At 54.5% G+C, this 25,070-nt stretch overlaps 10 protein-coding genes across 10 annotated transcripts; 3 read left to right on the plus strand and 7 right to left on the minus strand.

The window, feature by feature from the left end:
- Window positions 1–487: 487 nt before the first annotated feature.
- On the minus strand, window positions 488–1,473 carry B0H18DRAFT_1088073 (uncharacterized protein; the record flags this gene model as incomplete). Its single annotated transcript, XM_048032223.1, has 3 exons — window positions 488–796; window positions 857–1,029; window positions 1,113–1,473. 3 exons carry the CDS (start codon window positions 1,471–1,473, stop codon window positions 488–490), a joined length of 843 nt encoding a protein of 280 aa, XP_047885988.1.
- Window positions 1,474–3,168: 1,695 nt separating this feature from the next.
- Window positions 3,169–5,194, minus strand: B0H18DRAFT_960370 (uncharacterized protein; the record flags this gene model as incomplete). The annotated part of the gene is made up of 7 exons (XM_048042951.1): window positions 3,169–3,473; window positions 3,528–4,183; window positions 4,248–4,386; window positions 4,449–4,622; window positions 4,670–4,870; window positions 4,974–5,062; window positions 5,145–5,194. The coding sequence occupies 7 exons, from the start codon at window positions 5,192–5,194 to the stop codon at window positions 3,169–3,171; spliced, it is 1,614 nt and encodes a 537-aa protein (XP_047885989.1).
- Window positions 5,195–6,908: 1,714 nt separating this feature from the next.
- B0H18DRAFT_1126271 (uncharacterized protein) lies at window positions 6,909–7,315 on the plus strand (the record flags this gene model as incomplete). Its single annotated transcript, XM_048035141.1, has 2 exons — window positions 6,909–7,062; window positions 7,119–7,315. 2 exons carry the CDS (start codon window positions 6,909–6,911, stop codon window positions 7,313–7,315), a joined length of 351 nt encoding a protein of 116 aa, XP_047885990.1.
- Window positions 7,316–8,327: 1,012 nt separating this feature from the next.
- On the minus strand, window positions 8,328–8,997 carry B0H18DRAFT_888290 (uncharacterized protein; the record flags this gene model as incomplete). The annotated part of the gene is made up of 2 exons (XM_048041221.1): window positions 8,328–8,759; window positions 8,824–8,997. Coding segments are annotated over 2 exons (606 nt in total), but the record flags the coding sequence as incomplete, so codon positions are not given.
- A 2,829-nt stretch (window positions 8,998–11,826) lies between these two features.
- B0H18DRAFT_1126273 (uncharacterized protein) lies at window positions 11,827–12,610 on the minus strand (the record flags this gene model as incomplete). The annotated part of the gene is made up of 4 exons (XM_048035142.1): window positions 11,827–11,953; window positions 12,008–12,332; window positions 12,392–12,436; window positions 12,496–12,610. 4 exons carry the CDS (start codon window positions 12,608–12,610, stop codon window positions 11,827–11,829), a joined length of 612 nt encoding a protein of 203 aa, XP_047885992.1.
- Window positions 12,611–13,142: 532 nt separating this feature from the next.
- Window positions 13,143–15,655, plus strand: B0H18DRAFT_960372 (uncharacterized protein; the record flags this gene model as incomplete). Its single annotated transcript, XM_048042952.1, has 7 exons — window positions 13,143–13,373; window positions 13,431–13,843; window positions 13,900–14,028; window positions 14,080–14,183; window positions 14,237–14,972; window positions 15,116–15,390; window positions 15,450–15,655. The coding sequence occupies 7 exons, from the start codon at window positions 13,143–13,145 to the stop codon at window positions 15,653–15,655; spliced, it is 2,094 nt and encodes a 697-aa protein (XP_047885993.1).
- Window positions 15,656–17,096: 1,441 nt separating this feature from the next.
- Window positions 17,097–17,962, minus strand: B0H18DRAFT_1126275 (uncharacterized protein; the record flags this gene model as incomplete). The annotated part of the gene is made up of 4 exons (XM_048035143.1): window positions 17,097–17,108; window positions 17,166–17,394; window positions 17,449–17,577; window positions 17,652–17,962. 4 exons carry the CDS (start codon window positions 17,960–17,962, stop codon window positions 17,097–17,099), a joined length of 681 nt encoding a protein of 226 aa, XP_047885994.1.
- Window positions 17,963–19,321: 1,359 nt separating this feature from the next.
- B0H18DRAFT_888284 (uncharacterized protein) lies at window positions 19,322–20,010 on the plus strand (the record flags this gene model as incomplete). Its single annotated transcript, XM_048041220.1, has 2 exons — window positions 19,322–19,594; window positions 19,648–20,010. 2 exons carry the CDS (start codon window positions 19,322–19,324, stop codon window positions 20,008–20,010), a joined length of 636 nt encoding a protein of 211 aa, XP_047885995.1.
- Window positions 20,011–20,549: 539 nt separating this feature from the next.
- On the minus strand, window positions 20,550–21,415 carry B0H18DRAFT_176206 (uncharacterized protein). The gene has a single exon (XM_048036982.1). The coding sequence runs from the start codon at window positions 21,321–21,323 to the stop codon at window positions 20,634–20,636; it is 690 nt and encodes a 229-aa protein (XP_047885996.1). The 5' UTR covers window positions 21,324–21,415; the 3' UTR covers window positions 20,550–20,633.
- Window positions 21,313–24,382, minus strand: B0H18DRAFT_176217 (PARP-domain-containing protein). Its single transcript, XM_048036983.1, has 23 exons — window positions 24,233–24,382; window positions 24,116–24,170; window positions 23,968–24,049; window positions 23,798–23,900; window positions 23,628–23,730; window positions 23,544–23,561; window positions 23,377–23,483; window positions 23,293–23,321; window positions 23,185–23,240; window positions 23,087–23,133; window positions 22,928–23,025; window positions 22,812–22,878; window positions 22,725–22,757; window positions 22,449–22,672; window positions 22,290–22,390; window positions 22,195–22,233; window positions 22,130–22,141; window positions 22,043–22,077; window positions 21,980–21,991; window positions 21,907–21,929; window positions 21,739–21,852; window positions 21,534–21,681; window positions 21,313–21,483 (listed from the first exon to the last, which is right to left on the minus strand). The coding sequence occupies exons 1-23, from the start codon at window positions 24,233–24,235 to the stop codon at window positions 21,421–21,423; spliced, it is 1,572 nt and encodes a 523-aa protein (XP_047885997.1). The 5' UTR covers window positions 24,236–24,382; the 3' UTR covers window positions 21,313–21,420.
- Window positions 24,383–25,070: the final 688 nt, after the last annotated feature.

Genomic DNA, 25,070 nt, shown 5'->3' on the forward strand with positions numbered 1-25,070 from the left:
CTCAGGCCTGTCGTGCAGCTCTTGGCTCACAGTCTCATGCTATTTAGGCTTGCTCGGCGACCCGCTGTTGGTGAGTATGCAAGACTCGGTATACCAGCACTGCTCGGAAGCCGTGCCGTCTTCAAAAACGTCAGTAATTCCCTTCGGCGCTACTTCAAATCACGGACTCACCGTATATGGGCAGTGCACTCCAACGACACTCTCAGTTGATGGTGTGTGGGGGAGTTGATGTGAAAGCTTCGTCCAGGGGTGAGACGAGTCTCTCACAAGCAGCTCCACTGGCAGCAGAACAACAACTTCACGGGACTATTAATGGTGTCCACGACGAAATCATTGACTTAACTCTCAGCGAGGGGGAAGCCGTGGTGATGGTTCGCGCGTCTGGTACCCGGTATCAAAGTGTGATTGAGATCTCGAGTGACGAGGATGCTTGACAGTACTTTCGTAACATTGTATGTTTATTGGTCGTAAATTATATCTATCTATTCTACGCACATGAACATGTTCGTCCACACTGACTACATGGATCACTTTGAGCCCGCATTGGGTTGAAGTAGTCCTTTCTTTCGAGTAGCGGAGCATCTACCCAGGACACCAAGTACTTGAAAATCGTGCCCGAGTTGTCGAAATTTTCAGCCCAACCTCCCCAAGTGCAGATTTGACGAATCGGCCACCGCATGGTCATTGCAAGGTACTGGCATCCACCTCGACGGAACGAATGAGTCCCATAAGGACGCGGGTCGATTACGATGTCGAGCAGGTTGTTGCGGAGGCATTCTACAAAGTTGTCGCTGGACTGCAGCAACGTTAACTAAGCTGAGCAACAACATCGAATACGAGTTCACTGACAACATACCATAGCATCTGCGCCTCTCGTGCTGACCCCGTCTCGTCCAACCCGTTTACAGAACACGTAACCCGACGTGTCGATCTGCATCTCTTGACATATATTCCACCATTTGGCAACCGCGGTAACGACACACATATGTGGCCGCTCAGTGTCGCGATAGAGGTAAAATGGAGTGATCCCTTCAATAAGATGATTGTATTAGCTTGCCTCAGGCTTACTATTGGCATCGGCGGCGGCACTGCCCGTAGAAGCCATGACTCACCTCCATACTGTGCTGTCTTTCGGAAGGGTAGACTGAGCTTCACATAGCGTGCACCATTGTCGTCCTTGAGCATCTCGAGATCTGACCACATGATCCTCAAAGCTTCGTTGAATCGGAGCAGACAGAGCATCGAGATTGTGTACAGGAGCTGTAACATCTGACGCACACGATAGCCCGCCCAATCTTCGGGATGCTCAGCTTTGCGCTTTCGGGTTGTCGGCTCCACTCTGCTAGTCTTTGGGAAGTTACGATTGAATTCCCAGAGCTGGCGCATGGTATCGTGTGTCATTGCGCGTGCACTTGTCACTTCCTCTCCAGCGCGGACCTTGTCTTTACACCTGTAGCTGGCAGACTGATACATAAAGTATTGTCCTTGTAGTACACATCTGATACATGAACACTGTGGTTCACTGGCTGCCCGAATACGGTAGCCTCATACATGAATCCGCTACACTCTGATACATCAAGCTGTATACCCTTTGTGCCCTGATACATGGGCGGGATCCCCTTATGTAAGCTGCCTCTTACGGTCTCCCTTAAACAGCACCCGGCCTGTAGACCGGTGAGACCTCACGGACCCGGGCGGGCGCTCGGACGGGAGTGCGATGCAACCTTTTCGGGCGGCGTTGGCGGCACTCGGGCGGCGGGCGCTCGGACGAGAGCGCGATGCGATGCAGCCTTTTCGGGCGGCGGGCGGCGCGCAGCGTCAGCGACGCTCCTGCCTGGTTGGCGCCTTCCACAGATGATCGAGCTCGCTCATCTATGCGAGACCACCGTCCAGGGTGCACAGTAGGCACAGTGCACCAAGTACGGCTCTCGCCGAGTGGGCGTAGTGGAGCGAAGCGCCTAGGCGGCAGGGACGGTACTAGGCGCTTCGCGCAGCTGCGTGGTAGCCATATAGGGACGGTATGACCACTCACGCAGCGCCGGCGCTTGCTTTGCCCCAATGCGGCGGTTGTGCAAACCTTACTTCTTCGTCCTCCTCCTCCACCATCACAGTACACAGCTCCCTTTTTTCGCCCCCGATACTAGCTTGATCTCTCGTTCCCTGGACTTCAGTGCTCTTCTGGTGCTTTCTCCTCCTCTCAAAAGTCCTCTACGACGTTGTGACAGTCACTTACTGGCCCCGTGTACTGTTGCCCATTGATGTACGTTGCTCTCGACCCTGTCTACCGCCCTCTCCTCATTTCTGGGTCTTTGCACTCGCAGAGAACAAGTTCCCGCAGTGAGTTAGTAGGGTCTCGGTAAGCGGTGTTTGCCACGCTCACTCGCCCTCGGGTCTGATTAGTTTCATTATTAGGCTTACAATGATGCCTCGGCTCATCAGTACTGTCCCGTGCAGTACAGCATGGTTACTGGTGTGCTCATAGGTGTTGCGTGTATTGCCTACGCGCTCTTTAGTGCCCTCTGCTTGTCCGCCTCGCGACTTCGGATCAAGCGTCGTGAGTACTGATCAAATTTGTGAGTTTCGTACTCTCTCTCGTCGTGCAATGTTATTTATGTTAGAATTGATATCTGTCTAGCACATCATCCGCTGTCGACCTGTATCTCACGTCCGCGCCTCATCGACCTCCCACCTACGACTGCGCGCGTCGGGCAAGGTTATCAATACTGTAGTGAAAGCGGGACATTTCGGAGCATGACAGAGAACCCTGTAACTATCGTATGATGTCGCATTCAATTCACTCGTTGCCGCTCAATGTCATGTATCAACCCACTTGCTGATGTACAAAGAGACTCGCCTCTGGCTTGATACATCAAGGCTCAGATGGCTTATGTATCACAGCCCTATCGACGTACGTACGCAGGATCTGTCGTCTCATGTATGAAGGCTCTGTCGTTTTATATACGAGTGCCCTGCTGTCTGATATATGAGTGCTCTGTCGTCTGATGTATGAACGCTCTGTTGTCTTATGTATGAACACTCCGTTGTCTTATAAATGAAGGCTGTGACTAATGCATGCAAATTGTCGATTGCCTATAAGTCGTAAGCTCTAGTATAAGTCATACACATGTGTACGGAGGGCCACCACGCCGGGCAGACGGTCATTACTCATCACGATTCTACTGTAGTTCTAAGGAGAAGGTACTCAGGAACAGAACACCAAGCACCGACGCAGTAGTCATGCAGCGCCTGCCGGACATCCGCCTGCCGACGTGCATAGGCCCGACGACCTTCAGCATGCTCCGTCGTATTCCCTACAGGTGCTTCCCAGACCTGTCTTCCGGCATGATGCAGCCACCATTGAATGTGCCATTTAAAAAAGGCGAGGACACGCCGCATCTCTTCGCTGAGAAGTTGGCATTCCTCGTCCCAGCGCATGGCCCTCGCGCGAGCCTTGCACCACTCAATTCGTACGGCTGTAAGGGTCGATATCATACTCCGCTTCAATATCAAATGCGAGGAAATCTTACCTTCCTGGTCATCCTCATCATCCACACTCCCTGAGGCCCCGCTTGTCCGCCAAATCCACGAGAGAGTCTTGCGTCCCTCGGTCTCATCGTCAAGCCCTTGATGCATCGCACGAACATCGGTTCGGAGCAGAGGCTTAAGGACCTTCTGCCACTTTGCGACGTCTCCGGGGTCTATGATGAGGAGAGCCGCGTGAGCTGCGCGATAGCGTTCGGCGTCGGCGTCGATCTTCGCTTGGACGGAGTCGATGTATGCGCGGGATCTTGTATTGTAGCGTTGGCCCCTAACGTCTCGATCTTTGATGTTGAATAGCTTTGTGCGGGCACGAAGATGGCGCCGCAGTTGCTCTAGCGAGTCATTGGCCTGCGCGAAACGCAGGCGTCTTTCGATCTCGAGCAAACTCGAGGGAAGCATCACGCGACTATCACCCAGAACAGCAGATGGGAGGTAGAGTCGAATGTTCTCGGCAAGAACCGGAGCAGCTGAAGCCTCCGCAGCTCGACTTCGTACTGCAGCTACACCCGGCATGTAGACGTCTTGTGTTTCTCGCCAGGCATCAATACGAACTTGGAGATTATTGCGTCGACGGATGATGCTCGCGCGCTGATCATCCGGGGAGTGGGCGGTCAATCCTGCGGCATCGGATTGTAGACGTCGTCTAAACCACATATGAGCCCAGTGTAAGATGAGCCTGTATTAGTAGACAACATGGGACGACGTACTGAGCCTCCTCCATCTCGAGTCCTGCCGTGATGAGGATGCTTGGTGTTATCTTCTCATGTAGAAGCACGAGGCTTCCGTCGGCTATACCCGTGGATTCCTCTTCAGCTAGCTCACGCCGGACTGCTGCAAGTGTGACTGCTGCATGCAATTGGTTATGATTTCAGTCAATGTGACCGAAAAAAGAGAGAGACGGCACTCACGATGACGTGTCACTACGAAGGGGTTGAGATCTGCACCCTCTTCCCAGGCTTCGACTTGCTGCTTCCATTCGGCCACCCGTGTTGGATCCGTGACGGCGGTGAGTTCGTCGAAGATGACAGCGTGTTTGCTGCACTCTTCCACGGCATTCTTCACGCGGCCGAGGAGTGTCTTGGCTATCGAACAATCAGACATGATGAACTTATGAGCAGGGTAGACATACCGAGGTGCGTGACCTTTCGCCAGTTGTAGTCACCGAAAGCGTCGTCGAGGACGTCACGGCGAGACCCTGGACCCATCTCCTTCGTGCTGCCCGAAAACCCATTGACTGCGGCCCAGCCACGTTCGACGGCTTCACCATCGGTACGTCCTACGCCTTTGGTGTAGTTGAAGGAGAAACCGGTTTGACAGCTGTCTTGGTGCGCTGGTAAGTGGAACTTAGGTATCAAAACGTTATGGTGCGCTTGTCGAAGTCCCACTGGGGTCGTAATGAAGCATCCTGCCCCACAGGTTAACACTCCACTGACATGCGATGTCGTACGAGACAACGAGACGGACGTTGCCGCTTCGTGTGAGCGTGGAGTCGTTCGCTGCTGAAGGGAGGCTCTGTCGAATGCTACTGGCGAAAAGGTAATCCATGTTGACATATCTGCTCGACTTCAGCAATGTCACCCCGCCTTGACATCGCAACAACGTACCTTTCGCCTTTCTGTAGATCGCCAACAGAGCATGGCCGCTTCATGTCCATCAGGAAAACCCTCTTTTGGCAATAACAAAGAATGTTGTATTATTACCGCGAAAGACAAGTAATTGTAGCCATTCGTGTGTTCGCTGTAGTAGCAGTATATTCGCTATGGTCGAGAAGTCAAACATGAATAACACGATATTACGAGGAATGCAGCCATGTTCGGGCCAGAGTTCCACAATATTATACAGATGATTCATTTATTCTCTTATTGTTCGCAGCACATTCAGCACTGAACACATAGGTATGAGAAAAAATGGGGATGCATTATAATGTACTGTCGTCGAGGACAATACAGCCGGTACTAGTACTACTACTCCGAGCACTGGCAAACTACGTCTAATGTATATTACTTGTGAGCCACTCGAGATCAATACCTATCCATCATGTACATGGCTCCAGCCAACACTGCTTGTATAGGCGAGAGAAAGCGCGGGTATGCGAGCTAGTGGATGGCCGTAGCAGAAGCGCGAGCGGGTGGGTGGACAAGTGCGTGGGCGAGAGAGAGCACGGGCAAGATTGGGCGCGGGCAAGAGACAGCGCAGGCGAGAGAGAGCGCGGGCGAAAGGGAGCTTGGGCAAGATTCAGCGCGGGTGAGAGAGAGCGCGGGCAAGAGAGACTCTGAGAGAGCGCGGGCGAGAGACGGCGCAGGCGAGAGAGAGCGTGGGCGAGAGACGGCGCAGGCGAGAGAGAGCGCAGGCGAGAGAGAGCGCGGGCAAGATTGGGCGCAGGCAAGAGACAGTGCGGGCGAGAGACGGCGCAGGCGAGAGGCGGTGCAGGCAAAAGGAGGCACTGGCGGGCAGGTACTCAGGCGAGCACGCAGGCAGGCGAGAGAGGGCAGGTGGGCGAGAACTTGAAGTTGCCAGCGGACGCACGCACAAGAACGACAGGTCGGCAGATGAGCGAGCTGGCAGGAGGATAAGCGTGCAGGCGAACAAGAGCGGATGGGCAAGCGGGGTAGTGAGAAGGCGAGTCTGGGCAGACGAGAGTGGGCCAGCGAGTGGGCGGATGAGAGCGGGCCAGTGAGTGTGCGAGTGAGTAGGCAGACGCTTAAACGCGTGAGGTAGCAAGAGGGGAACAGTGAGCGGGCGATAGCTACTCACCGGCCCTTCCCTTCTCACTGTGCTCAGCCTCAATGAACTGGATCGCGGCGACGACGTGACTGAGGACTTCGGTGTCTTCGGTGTCATTGCGTCTTCGGTGTCATCCGAGTCGAGGTTGATTTGGAATCTCTTAGAGCCTGCGCAGGGCCCGTGTGGCTTGAGTTTTGGACCCCACAGAGAGGCACGCACCTCGTGGATGCATACGCAGCCGGGCAACGCAGTACGGACACTATGGATGTTGTACCCGCAGAGCTTCTCCGTGTTCAGCACGCTCGAGAGGTCGCCGATATCCATCATGTTCGTGCTCGTTTGCATTGTTGATGTTGATGAGTCGTTTACCTCGAGCGTAACGGCAGGGAAAGGGAGATGAGTGACTGTGTGGAGGGAGTCATGCGACGTCGCCGACGTGGCGATGTGAGCATGTGATTTGATCCAGATCTCGTTCAGGGCAGACATACCCGCCCTTGTGCCATCTGAGGTTTACCGTCTCTTGACAGCTCTTGACTGTCCGCCGAGGAGTACTGGCCAGCGACAGTCGACTCATTCTTTGAATCTTTCGTTCATCGCGCGCTCCGTCAAGACCCCACAGCAGCCGTGCCACGCAGCACCCCCTTATGTCCGAGTCGACCCCACCTAACCACTACATCATCATCAACTGGTCCGTCGACGTCGCGCCAGGTGGCGCCATCAACGAGCACCGACAGACGCTTGTCGGTGCCATGCTCAGCCTCTTTCAGGGCAAGCTGAGGGCACCATGTACGAAGACCCGTAAGTCGTCATTTCCTCACACCACCCCCTTCTCACGCAGCCCGCCCGCCAACCAGCGACGAGCGTGGCCAAGAGTGTTGATAGGATGCCGATCACCGCGCAGTTCTACGGCCTCCCTGAGCTCGACCGCACCTCCACTACCGTGAAGTCCGTGCAGATCACCGCCGCGGACGCGTCCACGGCTTCCTTTCATGTCCTCCAGAAGTGCACATCTTGTGCTGAAGATAATCTCGTTCGACACTGTCTGTCATGACGAGCACCGTTGACATTACCGGCAAGATCGGCTCATTCACTTACCTATTTGTCTGTCCATTCACTTGTTTGATTGCTTGCCCTCTTCGTTGTTCGCTCACTTTGTTACCCTCTCGCTCACTCGCCCGCCATTACCCGCCCGGCTGTCATGTGCATATTGTGTGCATAAATTGTATGACTGCACGAGGATTTTTTTCCCGCCGCCAAGCTCAGCATGTACGACCTCCCGAGGGCGTGGTGCGGTGGATGATATGGTTCCGACCTTGTAACGTAGTCCGTAATTTCGAAGTCATCATGTACCCAGTGGGACGAATATATGAAAGTTACTGGTTGTGCGAGAAACGAGTACAAGTTTCGTAGTAATACTCGCGAATACGAGTGGTGCGATCTTTGGATCCGTAATGACAAGATATTATTGAGTGTTCGGCGGTGTTCCGCTTATTCTTGAACATTTTAGATCATTACCACGAATTCCGGGGGGAGGGTTTTCCTGATGTCATGGCGCGTGCACTCGACCGTAGCCACACCGCTTGCGGCCGTACCGTGACTTCCACGCATATTAGCGAGCTTGACCGCGTCGTGGTTGTTGCATGTATTCGAGTCTTCTATGTCCAGCTTTCCGTGCTTCTCCAGGTGCTCCTTGTAAGCCTTCTCTTCCACGAAGTATGCGATACCGTTGTTGAAGCCCGGGTCCGCAGCATCAGACGAGACCTTCTTCCGCTTCAAGCGGAAGTTGGCGTCTATCCCGAGAAACAACCGGTACAGCCAACTGATGACGAGAGATTAGCAATTGATACTATCGGGCAGCTCGTGAGAGAAAAAACCTTCGTTGTGAAGGCGCAGTCTCCCAGTCATCCGGCAGGTTCTTGCCAGGTTGCGGGCATGCGGGACAGAGCACCGCGCACGAACCAGGAGCTGTCCCCTTTGCTCCTAGTGGGTCGTGACCACGGCCGAATCGCTTCAGTAGCTTCAAGTGCATCCATACGCGCGACATTCGCATGAAGCTCGGGTATCTAGACTGTTGAGAATTTCGTGAGTGTGGCGACATGTATAAAGGCGGCTATGCACGGCACCTTCACATCATGTGTCCCTGTGTTGTCAGTTCGACGAGCAAGCGTATTGTAGAACTCGAAGCCGGAGACCTTTGACTGGCTATGCAGAAGGTGGTAATACTCCATGAGGCGAAACGTCGCTGCTGTTTTTGGATCGATGCCCGTGGCTGGAAGGAGCCGCGCGCGAAGCAACTGAATTGATTTGGCTTGCGCAGTTTCACAGCCACAGTAATCGACCGCGACCTCATTCACACCAGACAAGTCTAGTATGACGAAGTCGCCCGCAAATGACTTGACCGGATTGTTGCACTGTTCGCCGACCGGGTGCCCGAGTTGTATACGGAGCCCTGCTTCCTTGAGCGTTGTCCTGGTGAAACGAGTTCCGGACCAAACCTGATTGATAACGAACGAGGATTAGCACGGCTCGCTCTTCAGGAGGCAAACAATTGCAACTCACCCTCAGACGATGGAAAGGGTTCCGTTGATGTCGCTTGAGGGTGCACGTCCTGCAGTATAAATGTAGGTCTTCGCAGTCCTCACAGCGGTAGTCTCCTGGAGCATTCCAGCAACTGGCACAAGATCCGTCGGTGAAGCCGCATCGACCTTCAAGACGCAGGAGTTCCGAGAGCCACTCGTCGATGTCGTGTCGCCGCCAGTCCTCAAGAGGATTGTCCTATGGCTATGTCAGCATGCAATACCGACCAGATAAGAGTACTCACGCTGGCTGTGCGCTTGCGCTGCTTGTCCACGAACTCCATCATGTCAGCGATATCGTGGAAGAACTCTGCCGGTAGAGTCTCGAAAGCCTCGCCGTCATTGAAGTCCAGTGGCTCATCTGAAGGACTCTCGGTTGGGTCTCCTGGTGCGGAACTACTGTCGACGGCTTCGGGCGCGTTCCGGGGCGTTGGGTTTGCAGCAGTTACTGCGGTGGCCCTCACCGAGACAGAGGCGGCTGAAGAGGCGACGGAGACATGGCGGTGAACTGGCTCGGGCTCAGTGGCCTCGAGTCTGTAGAACTGTACATCTGCGGCGCGACGCCGACGTTTACGTGCAGGTGCGGCCATAGTAGCCAGACGATGCTATAGTGAGTTGTGAGGATAACTCCGAGATACCAACGGAGCCACGAAGGTTCACCTCGGGAACGTACAGCCATTCTCACAATCGCGATAGTATTGTCAGCCACTACCAGAAATTAGAGTGAAAAGGGTAAAAGTCGATGTGTCATGACCAGGGTGAACGTACATGGAATATGATAATCGGATTTTACAAATATGTCTCGATGTCTTGTTCTTGATCACTGTCCGACTCGGAGGCAATGCGCTAGGCTCCTGTTCCGTCCCTATCGGCAGAATATACGAGATTCCAGGAACATACCTTGAAACCGATCCTGCACCTGCCGAGGCTGAAAGGGTATGATTAATGCCATAATCACATCCCCCGGGTTGGAACAGGGGATGCATCAACCGGGAATTGCTGACGCCGGCAGTGATTGACCAATGTTAGCGATGCATGCCTGAGCTGCAGTGGGAAGTTTCAGCGATTCACACACTAGAGCAACGAAAAAAGGGCGCACCAATAGATGGATGATTTGACGAACAGACGAACAGGGTGCACATTACTGTAGCGTGCCAATCATGTTTCGGCCCTTCGAGGTTGACAAGAGTCCCGAGTCAGTTACGGACCCACGAAGCTCCGTCCAACCAGCAGGTGTAAAGCCGTCAGCTACAAGCGACCACTAATTTGGAAGGAACTAACTCAACTTGATCACGGCCAGAGGAGTCATAGCGGTCTAGACGGCGAGTGCAACGTTCACTGAGACACTGTACAGTGTAGTACGGCGTTGAGATGCCGGCAAGGCGCGAGCGTGCAGATGCTAGCCTGAGGAACGGACTCGACTCACGATGGGATAGATCTTGGCATCGTTACGGGTGTATTGCATATTGACTGGTTTGGGGATGGTCGGTATCAGCCGACACTGACAGAGAACGGAAAGGCGACGGCGCAAAGCGGAAGGTGAATGATCTCCCTTATTTGGCATTGAGCGCCTCAGAGCACATATGATCGACGAGCCAATGAGAGCCCAGATAGCGGTCAGCGGTATGCCTACCAAGGTATGTTTTCGTGTTAAAACAGTACGTGCAGGATCCTACAGTAGCAGGAGGTCCTAGAATCACACATAATCGTGTTTTGGAGGCGATCACAGGCTTGCATGCCGACAAAAGGGGTGGAATATTCATCTCGATTCAACTAGTAGTTGCATGACACTCCGAGTCAGCACTGGCATAGACGATTGTACAACTACGACATGATTCAACGACTTGCAATTGACACCTCGACACTCATGTTTTTGCAAAGCCTCATTCTAAATGCTTATAGTTCGGCTGTGTGCAATTATACTCGTCATGCAATGACAGTAGCCAACCGTGACCTCAGGGACTATGAGTACTTAGGGCGCCGTGGCGAGCGAGTTATTCAAGACTCAAGTTGATCGTACATTTCGACTACATGTAACTAGCTTACAGGGCTATGGTACAACCTCTGCCACGGTAAGGATTCACTGTTGAAACTCTCGTCGTACATGATGATACTCGACTCCAGAAGCTGTAACTCCAACGCAAGACAACAGATAATTCGCGCGGCCCATTCTGTACCGACCACTTGTGCAACAGCAGTCTCAGTCGACATCTCCTTCTGTACCGCATCCTCCCAGCTCTGCAGCCGTACACTGAGCTCCTGTTGTAGCCTCTCTGCCAGAGCCTCGCCTCCGGCTGCCTTCAATTGTGCATACCTCTCGCGCCCGCCCTCCGCCAACAGCCAGTATTGTTGCGCGTTCAAAACTCGCGTGAGTTCGTTCAGAACGTGATCTACGTCTGTGAACAGCTCATCGTATTCCGAGAATTTCGTCGAATACTGGGTGGGGATGACGAGCTTGTAGGGCCATGTATAGAGACCCAGTTCCGAAGAGTCGGGCGAGCTCACGAGGATGTGAAACGGCTTCCTAGCATGAGCGAGAATGACCGGCAATATCCCTTCGATCGTTTTGGGGAAAGGTGTGGCGAAGTGCCCGTAGCGCGATGCATACTGAACACGGCTCTGTGCCGCCCGCTGAGCCTTCCCGCTGCAACACAACACAACGACTTAGAGGTGTATTTCCATCGCACTGTTGAGGCCCTTACTGATCTGTAGCACTGTACTTCGCTTGCTGATAGCGCTTGGCTTTGCGCTTGTCTGCGAGGTTGAGATGCTTCGCTCGTCGACCCATTTCTGGGTGAGTTGTAAGGATAGACAAGCACAAATATTGGTTCAAGATGGATGACAACGCTCGGAGTTGGGGTTCTACAGCAGCCAAGATAGTACGTACAAGATGTGGAGTAACAAGGACACGATACGCGGCCGAAGGCGGCACAGGGAACAGGGGATCTATCGTAGCAATGGATCAAGCCAACACCCCATGTCTGCCCTACATAATAACGGCAACGTTGCCGTTTTCAGCGGCCCTCATAAACGCCGCGAGCGCAGCGCCGAAGGTAGGGTAGCGCTGGAAAACTGCGTTAGGAACTCCAATGACCAAAGGAGCCACCAGCATCCTAGATGGGATAGTGTCAGCGCGTCACAAATCACTGAGGTGCGGTCGTGCTTACCAGTCACGGAAGATTCCAACGGCCTGACCGCGCGTGATGCAGTACCACCTGACTGTTCCAACGTTGCCGCGAGGCTCAGTCTCCTCGATGGGGCGGTGGAAATTGCCACAGTGTCCGCCGGTGTGCTCGTTGTTGCCAACAGCAGTCGGCAGTGTTCCGCGACCAGCGCCGCGACGACACGCAGACGAACTGCCAGGGAAAGCAGGTCGCGCGAGAGGAACGGAGGCCGGGGATGCAGCGGCCGGAGCACCGCCTCCGGCCTGGGAGCTACTACCGGCAGCAGAGGACGTAGACGACTCGGACGAGGGAAATGGTCCTGACACCACTGTCAGCCGTCAGCCTAAGTACCACGCGTACCTTGAACTTGGTTGCGGCCACACGTACTTGGATGACTGTCATCTTCTACATCTTGCCACATCTGGCGTTCCGCTGCAAACGGCTTCAGCATCCCTGAACGAGCGTCCGTGACGACTGTGAGCACAGCATACCTTCCTGCTCAGAGACGAGATGCATCGCCTCCAGGAGTTGCTGGAGCTGGTTCAAGGTGAACCGCTGCTCGCCGTCTGAAGCCGGCTTGTCAACCCCTTTCCCCTTGTGTGCCATGGTGACGCTGACGTGGTGTGCAATAGCTGAGACGGGGTGTTGCAATATTGCTCCTCTAACGTCGGCTCATTTATAGAATGTACGCGACCATGTGCTTCGCACCACAGCCGATGACAGAAGGTTATCAGCGAGCATTGCGGCAATAACGACTACCTTACCTGGATCGACTCTCATGCCTCGGCTAATGGCGGTCTGTTCGGAGTGCGACAGGATATTCAGGGTCAAGAGCCCAGAGTGAGTCGCAAGTTCTCTGGAACTGTTTCTGATGCGACGCGTTGAGCGATTGGTTGAGTAACTGCACCCGCACCAATTTGACGGAGTAGCTCCGGAAGCCGATGGACTGCGTACGACGTCACGATCAGTTTATTGGGCAATGCGCAACAATTTTGTTAGAGAAAATGTCGGACTATACCATCCATGTCGAGGGGTAGAGGCTGGCTTTTGGCGCCGCCTTATAACATACTGCCTCGCTGATGTAGCAGGCTTTGCAGCTACGGACTGAGCCGCAACACGTCGACACACCCAGCACTTCATGGCTCCGCCACGCTGGACTACCGCTGAGGAGGCCGGCTTCTTGCAGTCGAAGGTAGATGCGTTCCGGTCACATCAGCTCGCGCAAAATCTTCAACGGTTCTGGCCCACGGTGTACCGTGAGTGGTTCTCCGCATTCCCGGAGAAGGCTAGGGTCCTTCCGGGTGTCGACGGTGAGCTGTCAGAAGATCAGAATCAGCAATTACAAAAGGCCATTCAGTCCCGTCAAAAGGTACGTATACCTATTGGATGACGACCGAGGGTCTGCTGACCTATACTTACGTGAAAGCAAATTTATAACTGGTTCAATAACCTGGCCAGTCAGCAAAATCGTAAAGCCAAGTCGACGCGAGTGAACACGGACCTTTTCTTCAAGTCGAAATCACGACGCAGCTTGAAAGACACTGAGGTTTATTCCCGTATGTACTATGACGAGCGGGTCAAACCACTGGTGGAGAAGGAGATAGCCAAGAAGAAGGTAGCCGGACACATCGTTGCGAGAACTGAGAGGCTCCAGATCATCAAGGATGTCACAGTGAAGGCGTTTGACAAGGAGAACGAGACCATCAAGGCGGAAGTTCGAGCGCAGATGCTTGCACGTCAGACGATGGCCGGGAATTCGACAGACGACGGCAGTGAGGGCGAGGAAGGAGCTGATAAGGAGTCGCCGGAGAACGTCATTGACGCTGTGATGTGCCAAGCGTACGTACATCGAAGCTTGTCACCGCACGCATTGAACTGACAGAGATTATATACAGAGTGCTTGACGACCTACCTGCGATTCTCCGACAATTGTTCCTCGAGATATATCGCAGAACCGGCTGGTACTTCTTGGTTCTTGCGGCTGGGGAGGTGCCTGGTTCTGAAGGTCAGATCGAGAGCATTGCGTGAGTACTGCTCTTGTGCTGTGCGATCCACAAATCTCACTGTGATTGCAGATTCCATCAGGAAGGCGACGACGTCGAACACAACATTGGCAGAATGAGCAACTTCGTGCCTCAGTTCGTCCGACCTTTTCTTGAGTATGTCAAAGAAGAGATATGTGAGTTTCAGAGCACAATGGGAAGATCACATTCAATACTCACGCGCTACCAGCTGACATCCGCTCTCGTAAACAATCGAAGAGCGCGAGCCCGCCTCTCACCATTCCCACCCCAGGAAGTCCAGCGGCGTCCACGCCAGTGTCTTCGGTCCGGGAACCGAGCGCGACTCCTCAAGCACAACCCAACACTGAGCCGGTGCTCACCGACCTCATGGAGCGGTCGCCGGTTACAGACCCCGCTGCGGTTGATGCCTCTGAAGGCGAGGCCCATGCCGCCCGCACCTCGTCCGAGATGAATACTCGTCCGGCAGATCATGACGTTGTTCCTCATCCGCCCGCTGAGGCGCTAGTACTACCTTCTGCTGGCCAGCATTTGTCGCTCTCCGCGCCTAATACGACAGCGGTGAATCAGACTTGGCATGACAGACTTGTAATGGACGAACCTGTAGTCGGCTCGCACGTGTCTAGCGAGTTGACATCCGTGCCTGGGTTCTCTGAGGAGTTGGAGTTGCCGTACCAAAACGAGGACGACATCGATTATTCTTCGATCGACTTCTCGCTCCTCGACTTCCCTCCTGCAGACTTTTCGGCTGCCCAACCTGGATCCACATCTGGTGTCCCGCAATTCCCCGTCCCTGCACCTGCGCCGACAGCCTTCTGGCCCGTGCAACCAGGTGGACTGATGCAGAGCAACGACGTCGTCCGCGCCAACTCGAGCGCGATGGCCTCCGTGGCCATGCCGTTCTCCTCAGCGAACACCCCGTCTTCCGCGCCAGACATCCCATCATGGTTCACGGCCTCGTCGTCCATGATGAACCTCCCATCCTCCTCTGCACAATTCCCGTCCTCCTCTGCAACTTTCCCTCCTCCTCGGCGACCTTCCCGTCCTCGTCCGCGTCCTCGTCTAACTTCAGCTTATCCTCGATGGACAGTCAATTTCCCACCTGGGACCCCGTTCCACCGCGCTTTGAGCCGCCGGCCCCTGCATCATATGCACCGGCACATGGTCAGAGCATGAGGGCAGCCAACCCTGGCAGCGCAGCGCAGGGAAACTTGCCTTTACGTTACCCCACTCCACAGCCTTCGTCTTCGTCGCTATCTCAGACACCGACTCGCCTTCCTATCGTGACACCTGGACTCTCGTCTAACGGAGTCGCTCCGGCCAAGGCTTCGAACACGATGGCGAAGGCTGCCCAATCAGCCGATCGTCAGTCCTCATCGCCCGTTTCGAGTATGCGGGGCGCTGACGACACTTACCTGTCGCAGCACGTAGATCCCCCGCCCGCCGTGCCCACGGTAGCACCTACTACTTCGACCTCCACGGCGCGTCCGTCCCTGTCCACATCGTCCCTGCCGCCCACCATTTCAGCTCCTCCACTCAACCCACCCGGCCCAGCAACAGGACAATCGTCTGGTGGAAACAGTGGCCAGACGGCCGGAGACAGCCCGCACGCGAAGACGCCGACAGCTAAGGCTTCGACAACGATGCCAGACGAGCATGCTACCGCCGATGATAGCGACCGGGGTAGGCCCAAGCGTGTGCGTCGGCGCCCGGTACGTCCGGACGAGTCCCCTGCCAGGCCGGATAAAACGAGTACCGACACCCAGGGCGTAGAGACGGAAGTGGCAACGGGAATGAAGCGGCCTGCAGAAGGGAAGAAGGGAGGCCCAGTGAAGAGGCGTAAGTAGACGGGGTGAATCCGTGTTCGTTTTAAAAGGGTTGATTGAGAGGAGCCGCCGAGATCTCGCACCCGGACAATTTGTGATAGTTGTATATACTATACCATCTTGAAATACACGGCACTGGACTGCACAGTGAACGATGCTGAGGAATGCTATAACATAATGAACTTGACAATGCGAACGAGGGGTACTTTACAATGACAAGGCGAGAGCGCCGACAGCTGTTAGCGTCGCACCATCTATCATACATGTGCGTCATAAGAGTATCGATGCTTACCGGTCATAGCCATCTCAACTCTACAAAGTCCTCAGGCCTCCGCCTCCTCCTATGAAGCATACTGACGCAGAAGTCGACCGCGCCTTCGCCGGCGAGTTGCGAGCATCTAGCAAGTGAAGGTCTACAAGTTAAAGCATTGAAAACAGATCAATTAGACTCACCTTTCTGGGACTTCGTAGTACAATGGTTTGCGGGAGTTGAACAAGAGGGATTCGCTTGGAGTTGAACAAGGAAGGCGATACAAGAGGAAGGCGACTACAAGGTGCGCCGTTGTGATGTGACTTAGAGGGACGAGAACTGCGTTGTCCCACGGTCATGCAAGGTAGTAATAAGCGCCTAGCACCGCATCCCGAACCAATAAGGCAAGAGCTTGAGGCCTGAGTACAACATGTTAGGTATGTACAATGAGCCACATACTGGTATAGGCTCGTCTTTCAAAGGGTTTCGTCAAGGATACGGACAGTGTGGCAGTCGAATAGTATCACTGTAAAGTACGGAGACCGAGTCGGACGCCCACAGTGCCAAATCGAGCTGCCCAAAGCCTACCCGAAGCCTACCCGATATGGAAGCAACAGCGCTGACCACTACTACCAGATCTGGCGCATGGGGGACCGGGTCCCCGCAAGCTCACGCGCAGTCCCGGCCGGGCACGAAAACGGCGCCGCCATCCAAAGCTAGTTTACATGAATGTTACTAACCCAGAATAGCATACCCGGCGGGCATTGATGTATCAAACACCACGGGCTCTGAGGTAAGTGTTTGCAGTGCGATGTATGACTGATACAACACCATATGCACTGATATATCAGACGTCTCTGGCACGATGTATGATTCATACATTGCTTCACACGTCTCATACATCGCTGCATACATTGCTTATACATTCACAGGCCGTCTGCTAGTTACAACATTCATGTATCAGAGCTGGACTGTAAGGACAAGTATTTAATGTATCAGGATGAGGGCTACGCCTGGTCTTTATCAGAGATGCCTGCTGCCTACTTCCCAACAGTAATACTCACCTTGCGCCGCTGTAAGCTAATCATGTACTGCGATACTGTAACTGACAGCGAAGGGTTCCCCGTGAACTTTCCAGTTGCAGGGTTTTGAGTCCATGGCTGGTCACCGAAACCGAAGTCGCGACCGAACTTGTGGCTGATTGCTGCACGCATTTTTTGAGCGGTTGCGTACTTGACGCGCGACACGGTCAGGCCCTTTGGCTTGCCTGTATAGATATCCAGCTCGTCCGCTCTGCCACGACATGAATCTGAGCACAAGTATAGAGGAGAAGTCAAGAAGCCGCACTTGTTCATGATCCACACTGCCATCCACGTCGGGACATCCTCCGGAATACCGTGATCGCAAGTTTCAAGTTCGTCGGCTTCACCCACAAAGCCCATCTCAGCGCAGAACACCACGAATTGCTCCCAATAGCTGTGGTCGATAACACTCAGAACGGTATGCAGGTTATACTACAAGTCCCAACTCGGACTCGGACTGTGACGTACCGCTGATATTCCTGCAAGGTGTTCGCAACAACGACCTGCTCCGACGCTTTTTTCAAATGCTTCTTCGCCATGTTCAAGTCTAGCTTCTGTTTCTTGACAGAGTTATCATCTTCGTCAACGTCATCTGTCGCCGAGTTAGCAGTAGTCCCAGGTTCTTGTCTGCAATGAACACCAAGGTCTTGAAGGCTGGCGAGCAGCGACTCGACTTCCTCCTCATGGTCTTGCTCTACATCTTCTGCTCCGATACTCTCGCTGCCTAGCAAGCATTGCAATGCACCATTTGGGATCAGTGGATGAGACTCGGAGGACATTGTGTGAAGGTCAGGGCAGCGACACCATGAAACGGAGGGCTCGGATGCAACACCCCTGGTGTGAATATCCGTATTTTCCTCACAACCGAATTCTTCACATCTCTGTCTACCGATCACACACTATACACATCACAGACTCGACGACGACACCACTCAATTCTTTATATTTCTGGGGGTCTATCTTATGTCCACAACTAATCAGTCAGTCTCGGTGCAATCACACCGAGACCCAGGCCTAGATACTCAGAGCGAGGATCTCCTGCTACCACGTGCGGGTCAAACACTACACGAAAACGAGGAGATTGAACTAACGACCTTCACCATGTGAGTGCTCACCAGAACAGCTTGACGATTATGTACAGACTACAAAGGGTTAGTACGAAGTCGACAACGAAGAAAGAACTCAGCAAAGAACTCGCGGAGTATGGACTCCCGAAGAGTGGGAATAAAAGTGTCCTGATCGAACGCCTGCGATGTTTCGCAAATGACCGTGAGCAATGGGTCAGGTATGTATACCTTCACTCACCTGACATCTGAACAATATCCAACAATTCATGGTAGTCTGTTCAAACCCGCTGTCAAACGGAAGCGCGGCGACATCTCGGAATCACGCTCTACAAGCCATTCCGCGAAGCGCATCCTTACCCAATTCGGTCCTAGGGAGGCAGTAGTCGAGTATCAGAGTAAATGCGGTGGGGATAAACGCGTACCGGGTCAGATCGCAGAGAGCACCATTGCCAATAATAACTCCTGGGTAACGTTGTCAGCGCTGTTCATGACTGACGTGAAAACTGACATTCCAGTTCTTGCCAGTCTGCAGCAGTACTTGCCAGCAACCGTGAACGAGAGCATGCGGCACTGCAGACCACCATCAGTAGACAGAGCAGTGATGGTCGAGCAGATGAACGTACTGCAGACACTTCTGATGTCGTAGTCCATCAGTCGAGCTATACTGTAAGTGGTAGTTGCATCATTTGCCACCATCGAACATGGCTCGGAAGTAATACTCACCACCTGTACTACCACTACTAGGGCGTCCATCTCCGCCAGATCCAGCGTGAGTTGGGTCAAGTCGGACATAAGCAGGATCAAATTCTGGACGACATGAGGACCTTCCGCTCACTGTTCAATACTTTCCAAGTCAGTTCTGCGCCTATAAACCAGTCTCACAGTCCACATGCCGACGGGCCCATGCAAGGCTCCAGGCATGTGCCGGCTGCCAGTGGTACTGCCAGCCGAAACATACCTCGCTCCGTGCAGACCGTCGCGAACGCCGCATGCACATCCGAGTCGCCAACTACAGTATCTGTACCCGAGCCCGGCGGCCCCAATTCGACTACGCTCGAGCAACTCACACTCATGCCACAGAGTACAACATCGACCCAGCACATCCGCATCAGTCTCGATGGTCACGACATTCAATTTGACAGAGCTCACCTCCCTGACCCGCCTGCAATCCACTTTTCGGACGACATCTCGGCTCTCTTCCGAGACTGGCACATGTCGCAGTGGCTAAGGATCAACGGGCGCGGGATTCCAATCAAACATTGGGACAAGATCTACAAGAAGCGCAACGGATTAGTGGAGACGGACGCGTGGAAGGCAATCAAAGTCGAATGGGGGAACTGGAAGGTGCGTACAGCTATTGCCATTACTATAACACGCTCACTCGACTCGCTTCACAGTTCTTGGTGGCAGAACGCGAACGTTTTCCGTCGGAGGAGACCTTCTGGAACATGTATAGTGACGAGAAGGGAGAGAAACTATCATACCAGCAGATCCTCGACAAGCTGCAGGAGGGCCGAGGATGCACAGACGAGGTCGACTACAACGCAGCGATGCAATATTTCGGCGGGGACTTGGACCGCGCCGACGCGCATGGCGCGTTTCGCTACAGGAAGAGCGGCAAGTGGATCATCAGCAGCAAGAAGCTTGTCGTCGCGAGAACATGGCGCAAAATTCTGGCCGAGGACGCGGGGATTCGTTCTAATTGGGAGGCCATGCAGCAAGTGTCGGGCTCGTCAGATGGGTGTACCACGCCCTTATAGCGCAATGTCGTCGTCGACGCCGGACTGGGCCCTGATCATAGTACATTTATTGCACAGCTTCTAATTCACAGATTAATCACATTCTCGTAAATGTCGTACTTCTACTGCATGTAATAGTACTCTACATCAACGTAAATACATCCTCTCCACGACGCGGAATGGTTCAACGGAGGGATGCAGGTTCGAGCGAGAGTTACTGGGGGCCACGGCGTGGCGGTCGGCGACTATCGAGAGCCGGTGGGACCGGTGTCCCGATATGGTGGCCGTGGGAAGATGGGACCGTCAAGCGCTGAGACCAGAGCGTGACAGGACCGTGAATCTTTCAGAGGAAGGAGTCTGTGGCCATAGACCATCGTGCTACGATGGCCGGAGGGCGTCTGTAACGATCCGCTTCGCGTCACATCACCACTTTCCTTTTTCGTTTACCAAGCCTCACTCGTTCCTTACCGTACGGTTCGCTTATACCCGAAGGACCCCAGAAGTCCCCTCCTGTAGTATATAAGGAGGACTCGTTCGAACTGTACGGTAGCGTATTTTGGAACCCCAAAGAGCAGTCTTTTACCCTGTCTCTCTCCTGCGCTTGTTTCTTGTGACTCGACCGACTCCATTAGGAATCGCCAGCGTCACAGGTGGACGCGTCCAGGCCTGACGTCATTCTGTGGGACGGCCGGCCAGCCCGTCGGTCCCGGGTCGGGCGCCGGCTGCTTCCTCTGCGGCGGGCCACACCTCAAGAAGGACTGTCCGCAGAACAATAATCTACCGCCGAACAAGATTGGTACCGGTGCTAACGCGAGCATGGGTGGTGGTACGGCCGGACGGCAGTGGGGCGCGAGAGGCGATCGGGACGGGGAGAAGGAGAAGGGCTCATGGAGGGAACGTGATCGGAATGCCGATGGAGATGGACGGGATAGGCGGAGAAGTCGCGAGAAGAGCAGAGAGCAGCAAGGAGGGCATGAGCGAGACAGGGACATGTATGGTGGGCGAGATCGGTATGACCGGCGGGACGACAGGGATAGGGATCGGTATGACGGCCGAGACAGGGACAGGGACCGCAGACGGCAGCCATACTCGAGATCACGGTCTCCTGTGCGGAGAGAGGGATGGCGAGAGAGGGACGAGCCCAGACAGGATCGGAGACGTCGCTCACGGTCGGTAGACGGGGAACACGACGCTAAGCGGAGGAGAGTGGATTGAGTCATATGAATGTACATTCTATTTGTTGTATCGTACTGTAGGTACAATGACATCGACGAGGCACAGATGTATTTCGTCGGTAGAGCGTACGATAGCGAGACAGCGAGAAAGAGCAACATGACATCCCGTTGGGCACAATTTAGATAAACAATGTATTGTACCGCGTGTTAGATCTCGCACTGTCAATGTCCGCTGGCGAATGAGAGGAGCATGCTACTAATTCATCTTGACCATTAGGAGGTAGCGCAAGCGAACCTGCGACGTATCGTACACGATATACTAAACAATCAATGTTAATCAATGTTCGTCGAAAGAGAGGTACAGTCTACCTCGTTGTACTGCAGATAGCCCTGGATGTTCTGGACGTCTTTACCAGGTCCCTTCGGCATAGCGCAGCCTTTGAGTGCATCGTTCTCTAAAGTGGCGCCTGCGTCTTGCCACTCCCCGGGAGGAGTACGCCCGCAACCTTTAGTGCACCTGGAAGTGTGATCAGTCTGCTGCGCTGGAGGAACTGAACAGACAACGCCAACGCACCTCGCACCAGCCTTCTTGCAGTCCTGGTCGACGTTGTGATTGGCATCAAACTGTTCGTAGAAAGGCTTCGCTGCAACTTCGCACAGGAGGAGGATACCCGTGTTATCACTCAGGCTAGGGGAAGAGAGTCGGGTCGGGTTTCGGTGACGTAGCCATCGAGGAACATACTATGCATGGCAATAATTGGCGGACTAGGCGACGCTCAGTGGCATGGATCCCCTTAGACGGCTCTTCGACTTACCTTTGACATCATCTAGAAAACCCAATCAGATCATGCGTTCGATTCAATCCGTGAAGTGCTCACGTCGGCGAAGTAAACTCCCTTGCCAAACATGTAACCTTGGATAGCGTCAGTACGCCCTCAGTATGCCCATGTTACTTGGTAACACACCAGTGACGGGAGCTGCAGGTGTGCAATCGTCAGCAAGCGAGATGATCGAACGTGCACTGCCTCACCTTCCGGAGGAGCAATCCGCAGACCTTGGCTGAGAATACCTGAGGGGAATGGAGTTTCATAATCGAGTACATCACTGCGAGGAGAGGCAGCATACCTGCAAAATTAGTCGAACGGGAACCATGCCAGAGCAGGAGACGCTCTCCGTCCGCAACCTTATCGTTCCCAGCCTTCATCCACGCCTCCGTCTCATCCTGTCTAGCACGATCGTCAGCATCTCATGGAGTCAAGGCATCACATCGAACTGAGGGCCTACCTCTCAACGCGGAACACATTCTGAACGTGCACCTGGGAATGGCGGTGTGTCGCGCCGCGCGTATCGCGAGTGTACGCCTCGAGCGCACTGAACTCCTTGCTGCTCCGCGAGACCGGGTCCATCTTGGAGAGATTGAGGGACAGGAAGTTGTGGTCCAGTGGGTTGAGGGGCTTGCCGCTCGCGTCTTTGGGGACCGTGGACGAAATAAGCTTCGAGGCTACTTCCTGTGCGAGAGTGAGTGGGCCCCGATGTTGTGAGGGATGCGGAATCATGTACCATGTCTCCTAGCGCATCGACGAGTTCCAGTTCCTGGACGCGCACGTCCTCAGTTAAGACCTAATAAGCAGACAGAATATCACTTACCTTCTTCAACAGAGGCAATGAGTCGATGGTAATCGGACGGTTGCGCCCAAATACATGCGGGATCATGCTAGCCAGGCTGTCAGCTACGCTGAGCGCAGAGTGAACGCCATGCTCACGAGTAGTAGCGGCCAGTCAGTTCTTGGACTGCAGAGCGGAAGCCACCATATTGCTTCGCCGTGTCACTATCCGGCTGCGAGATGACCTCTGAGAGGGTCTGGAACAGCACCATCAACATTGTGATCGCGAGCTTCTGGCCATAACGTGGCACCACGAACCTTCAGAGCGGCAAACCCATTGAGAATGGTCGACTTGGCCAGTTTTCCTGGACAGAACGGTCAGACAATAAGTCTGGATCTACTCGCGGAGGGCGCACCAAGGGGCAGCTTGTTCGCGTCGTAGTTCATCGAAGACAGCGTAGCATCGATGAGCCTTTAGATGCTGGGCACCAGCAAGCACCTTTTTCCATACGATGAACGCTTACTTCGCGGAGAACATCAGTCTGCATAGTGCCTAGGGTAGAGATGTCAATGGCATGTCCACGACGGAGCATCCTTTCCGGCGTCACCTGAATCTCTTGCGGGAGAGTGGAGTCGGGGATCTTCTCCGGCTCCTCGTCCTTTTTCGAGCTACCTTCCACCCTATCTTCCTGTCCTTCGTCCTCGAAAATACGTTCTAAAGGCACGCTGAGCACGCCCTGCGCAGAGGCTAACCAACAACACGCGAAGAACCGACCTATCCACTGATACTTTCCTGTGGTCCACGTCCGGATGAGCGTCCGGTTGAGCGACTCCTAGTCCAACTGAAGGCGGCACCCACCCTTTTTCGCGACCATCCCATGCCTCTGTTCCCAGTTCACCGCGGCCTTCGCCTTGAACTGCGCCTTGAACGCGCTCACGGCAGCCGATGCGGACATCCCAGGCTGCGACGGACAATGCGTATGCGCTCAGCTCGAGTCGACGGACGGGCGAGCTGTGGTGGGTCCGTACCTTCTTCTGCTGCTGCCCGTTCTCGCCGACGCGGCCCCAGCGCGTGAACAGCGTGCAGTTTGCTTCGTTGCCGACGGGGTGCAGGACCTGCAGGACGTAGAATCTGCGCAGGACCGACGTGAGCGGGTCAGCCCCACAGAGGCCACAGCGTGAGGTCAGGGGAGCCTCACTTGTTTGCGTTCTTCCCGATGTCCGTCTGGTTCGGTGTCGCGTCCCAGACACCCTCCGGGGTCGCCAAGACTTGGTGCGTATCTAAAAGCCACACGTCGCGGATGAGCGCACGTCGCACCCCCGAGAACACACAACAGAGCAACTCACCCACCCAGCCCGAGCACGGGTCGACCGGCGCAGCCCCGCGCTTCAGCACCGTCACCTCCAGAAACACGCCAGCGTCAGCCACACCCCGCATCCACGCGCCGTGAACACGAGACGCACCATCTTCGCAGGCGGATCCGACTTCTGCGACGCGCCGCCGCCGCCCTTGCCATCGTCAGCGCCGCTCGTCTTCGCTTTCTTCGCCTCGGGCTCCTCGTCCTCCTCCTCGTCCGACGCAGCCCTCCCGCGCTTCGCACTCGCACTCGCCTTCGCCTTCCCTTTAGACGCAGGGGCCGGGGCCGGGGCGGGCGCCGCCGCAGCAGACGTCGAGGCCTTAGACGAAGGAGCCTTCGTGCGCGTGCTAGAGCGCGTCGCGCGCGCCGACGCGGGTTTCGCGGCGTCGGACGCGTCTGTCATCGCGGCTTTCTTCCTGGGAGGCATGCTGGGCTGGACGGTGGGAGAGGGGGTGAAAGGGGCGCGATTGACGCGTGGGCCAAGCGTCAGCTATCACCGGGGGCAAGACGCGTCGGTCGGAGCGCGAACATTGGAAGGACATTGTACGAATTATGATACATTTTCTCACGGTTTTCCGCGGCCGAACACTGCGAGGACATTTGCCATGTTTGGACACCGGACATGCAGCATGTTCGTAGCATGTACTGTATGGAAACAGCGGGGAATAATAAATACTGGCCTTGGTATGTCCTGATACAGAACACGAGGAACACAGCCAGAATGTTCCCGCCTACAACATTGTGCGAACAATGCGTGTACACTGGAATGACATAAGCACGTCCTGAGCATGCCCGGAGCGAGGACATGCTGCATGTCTACAAATGGAACATGTCGAGACCATACAATATGTCCGCAAATCCGGCGATGTTCTTTGGATTTTCTTAGTATGCCTTGCATTATGACATGCAGTATGTCCTTGCTCCGGGCATGCTTATGTCATTCC

This window comes from Fomitopsis serialis (assembly GCF_022376445.1).
Source record: "Fomitopsis serialis strain Sig1Antser10 chromosome Unknown B0H18scaffold_190, whole genome shotgun sequence".
Lineage (NCBI taxonomy): Eukaryota > Fungi > Basidiomycota > Agaricomycetes > Polyporales > Fomitopsidaceae > Fomitopsis > Fomitopsis serialis.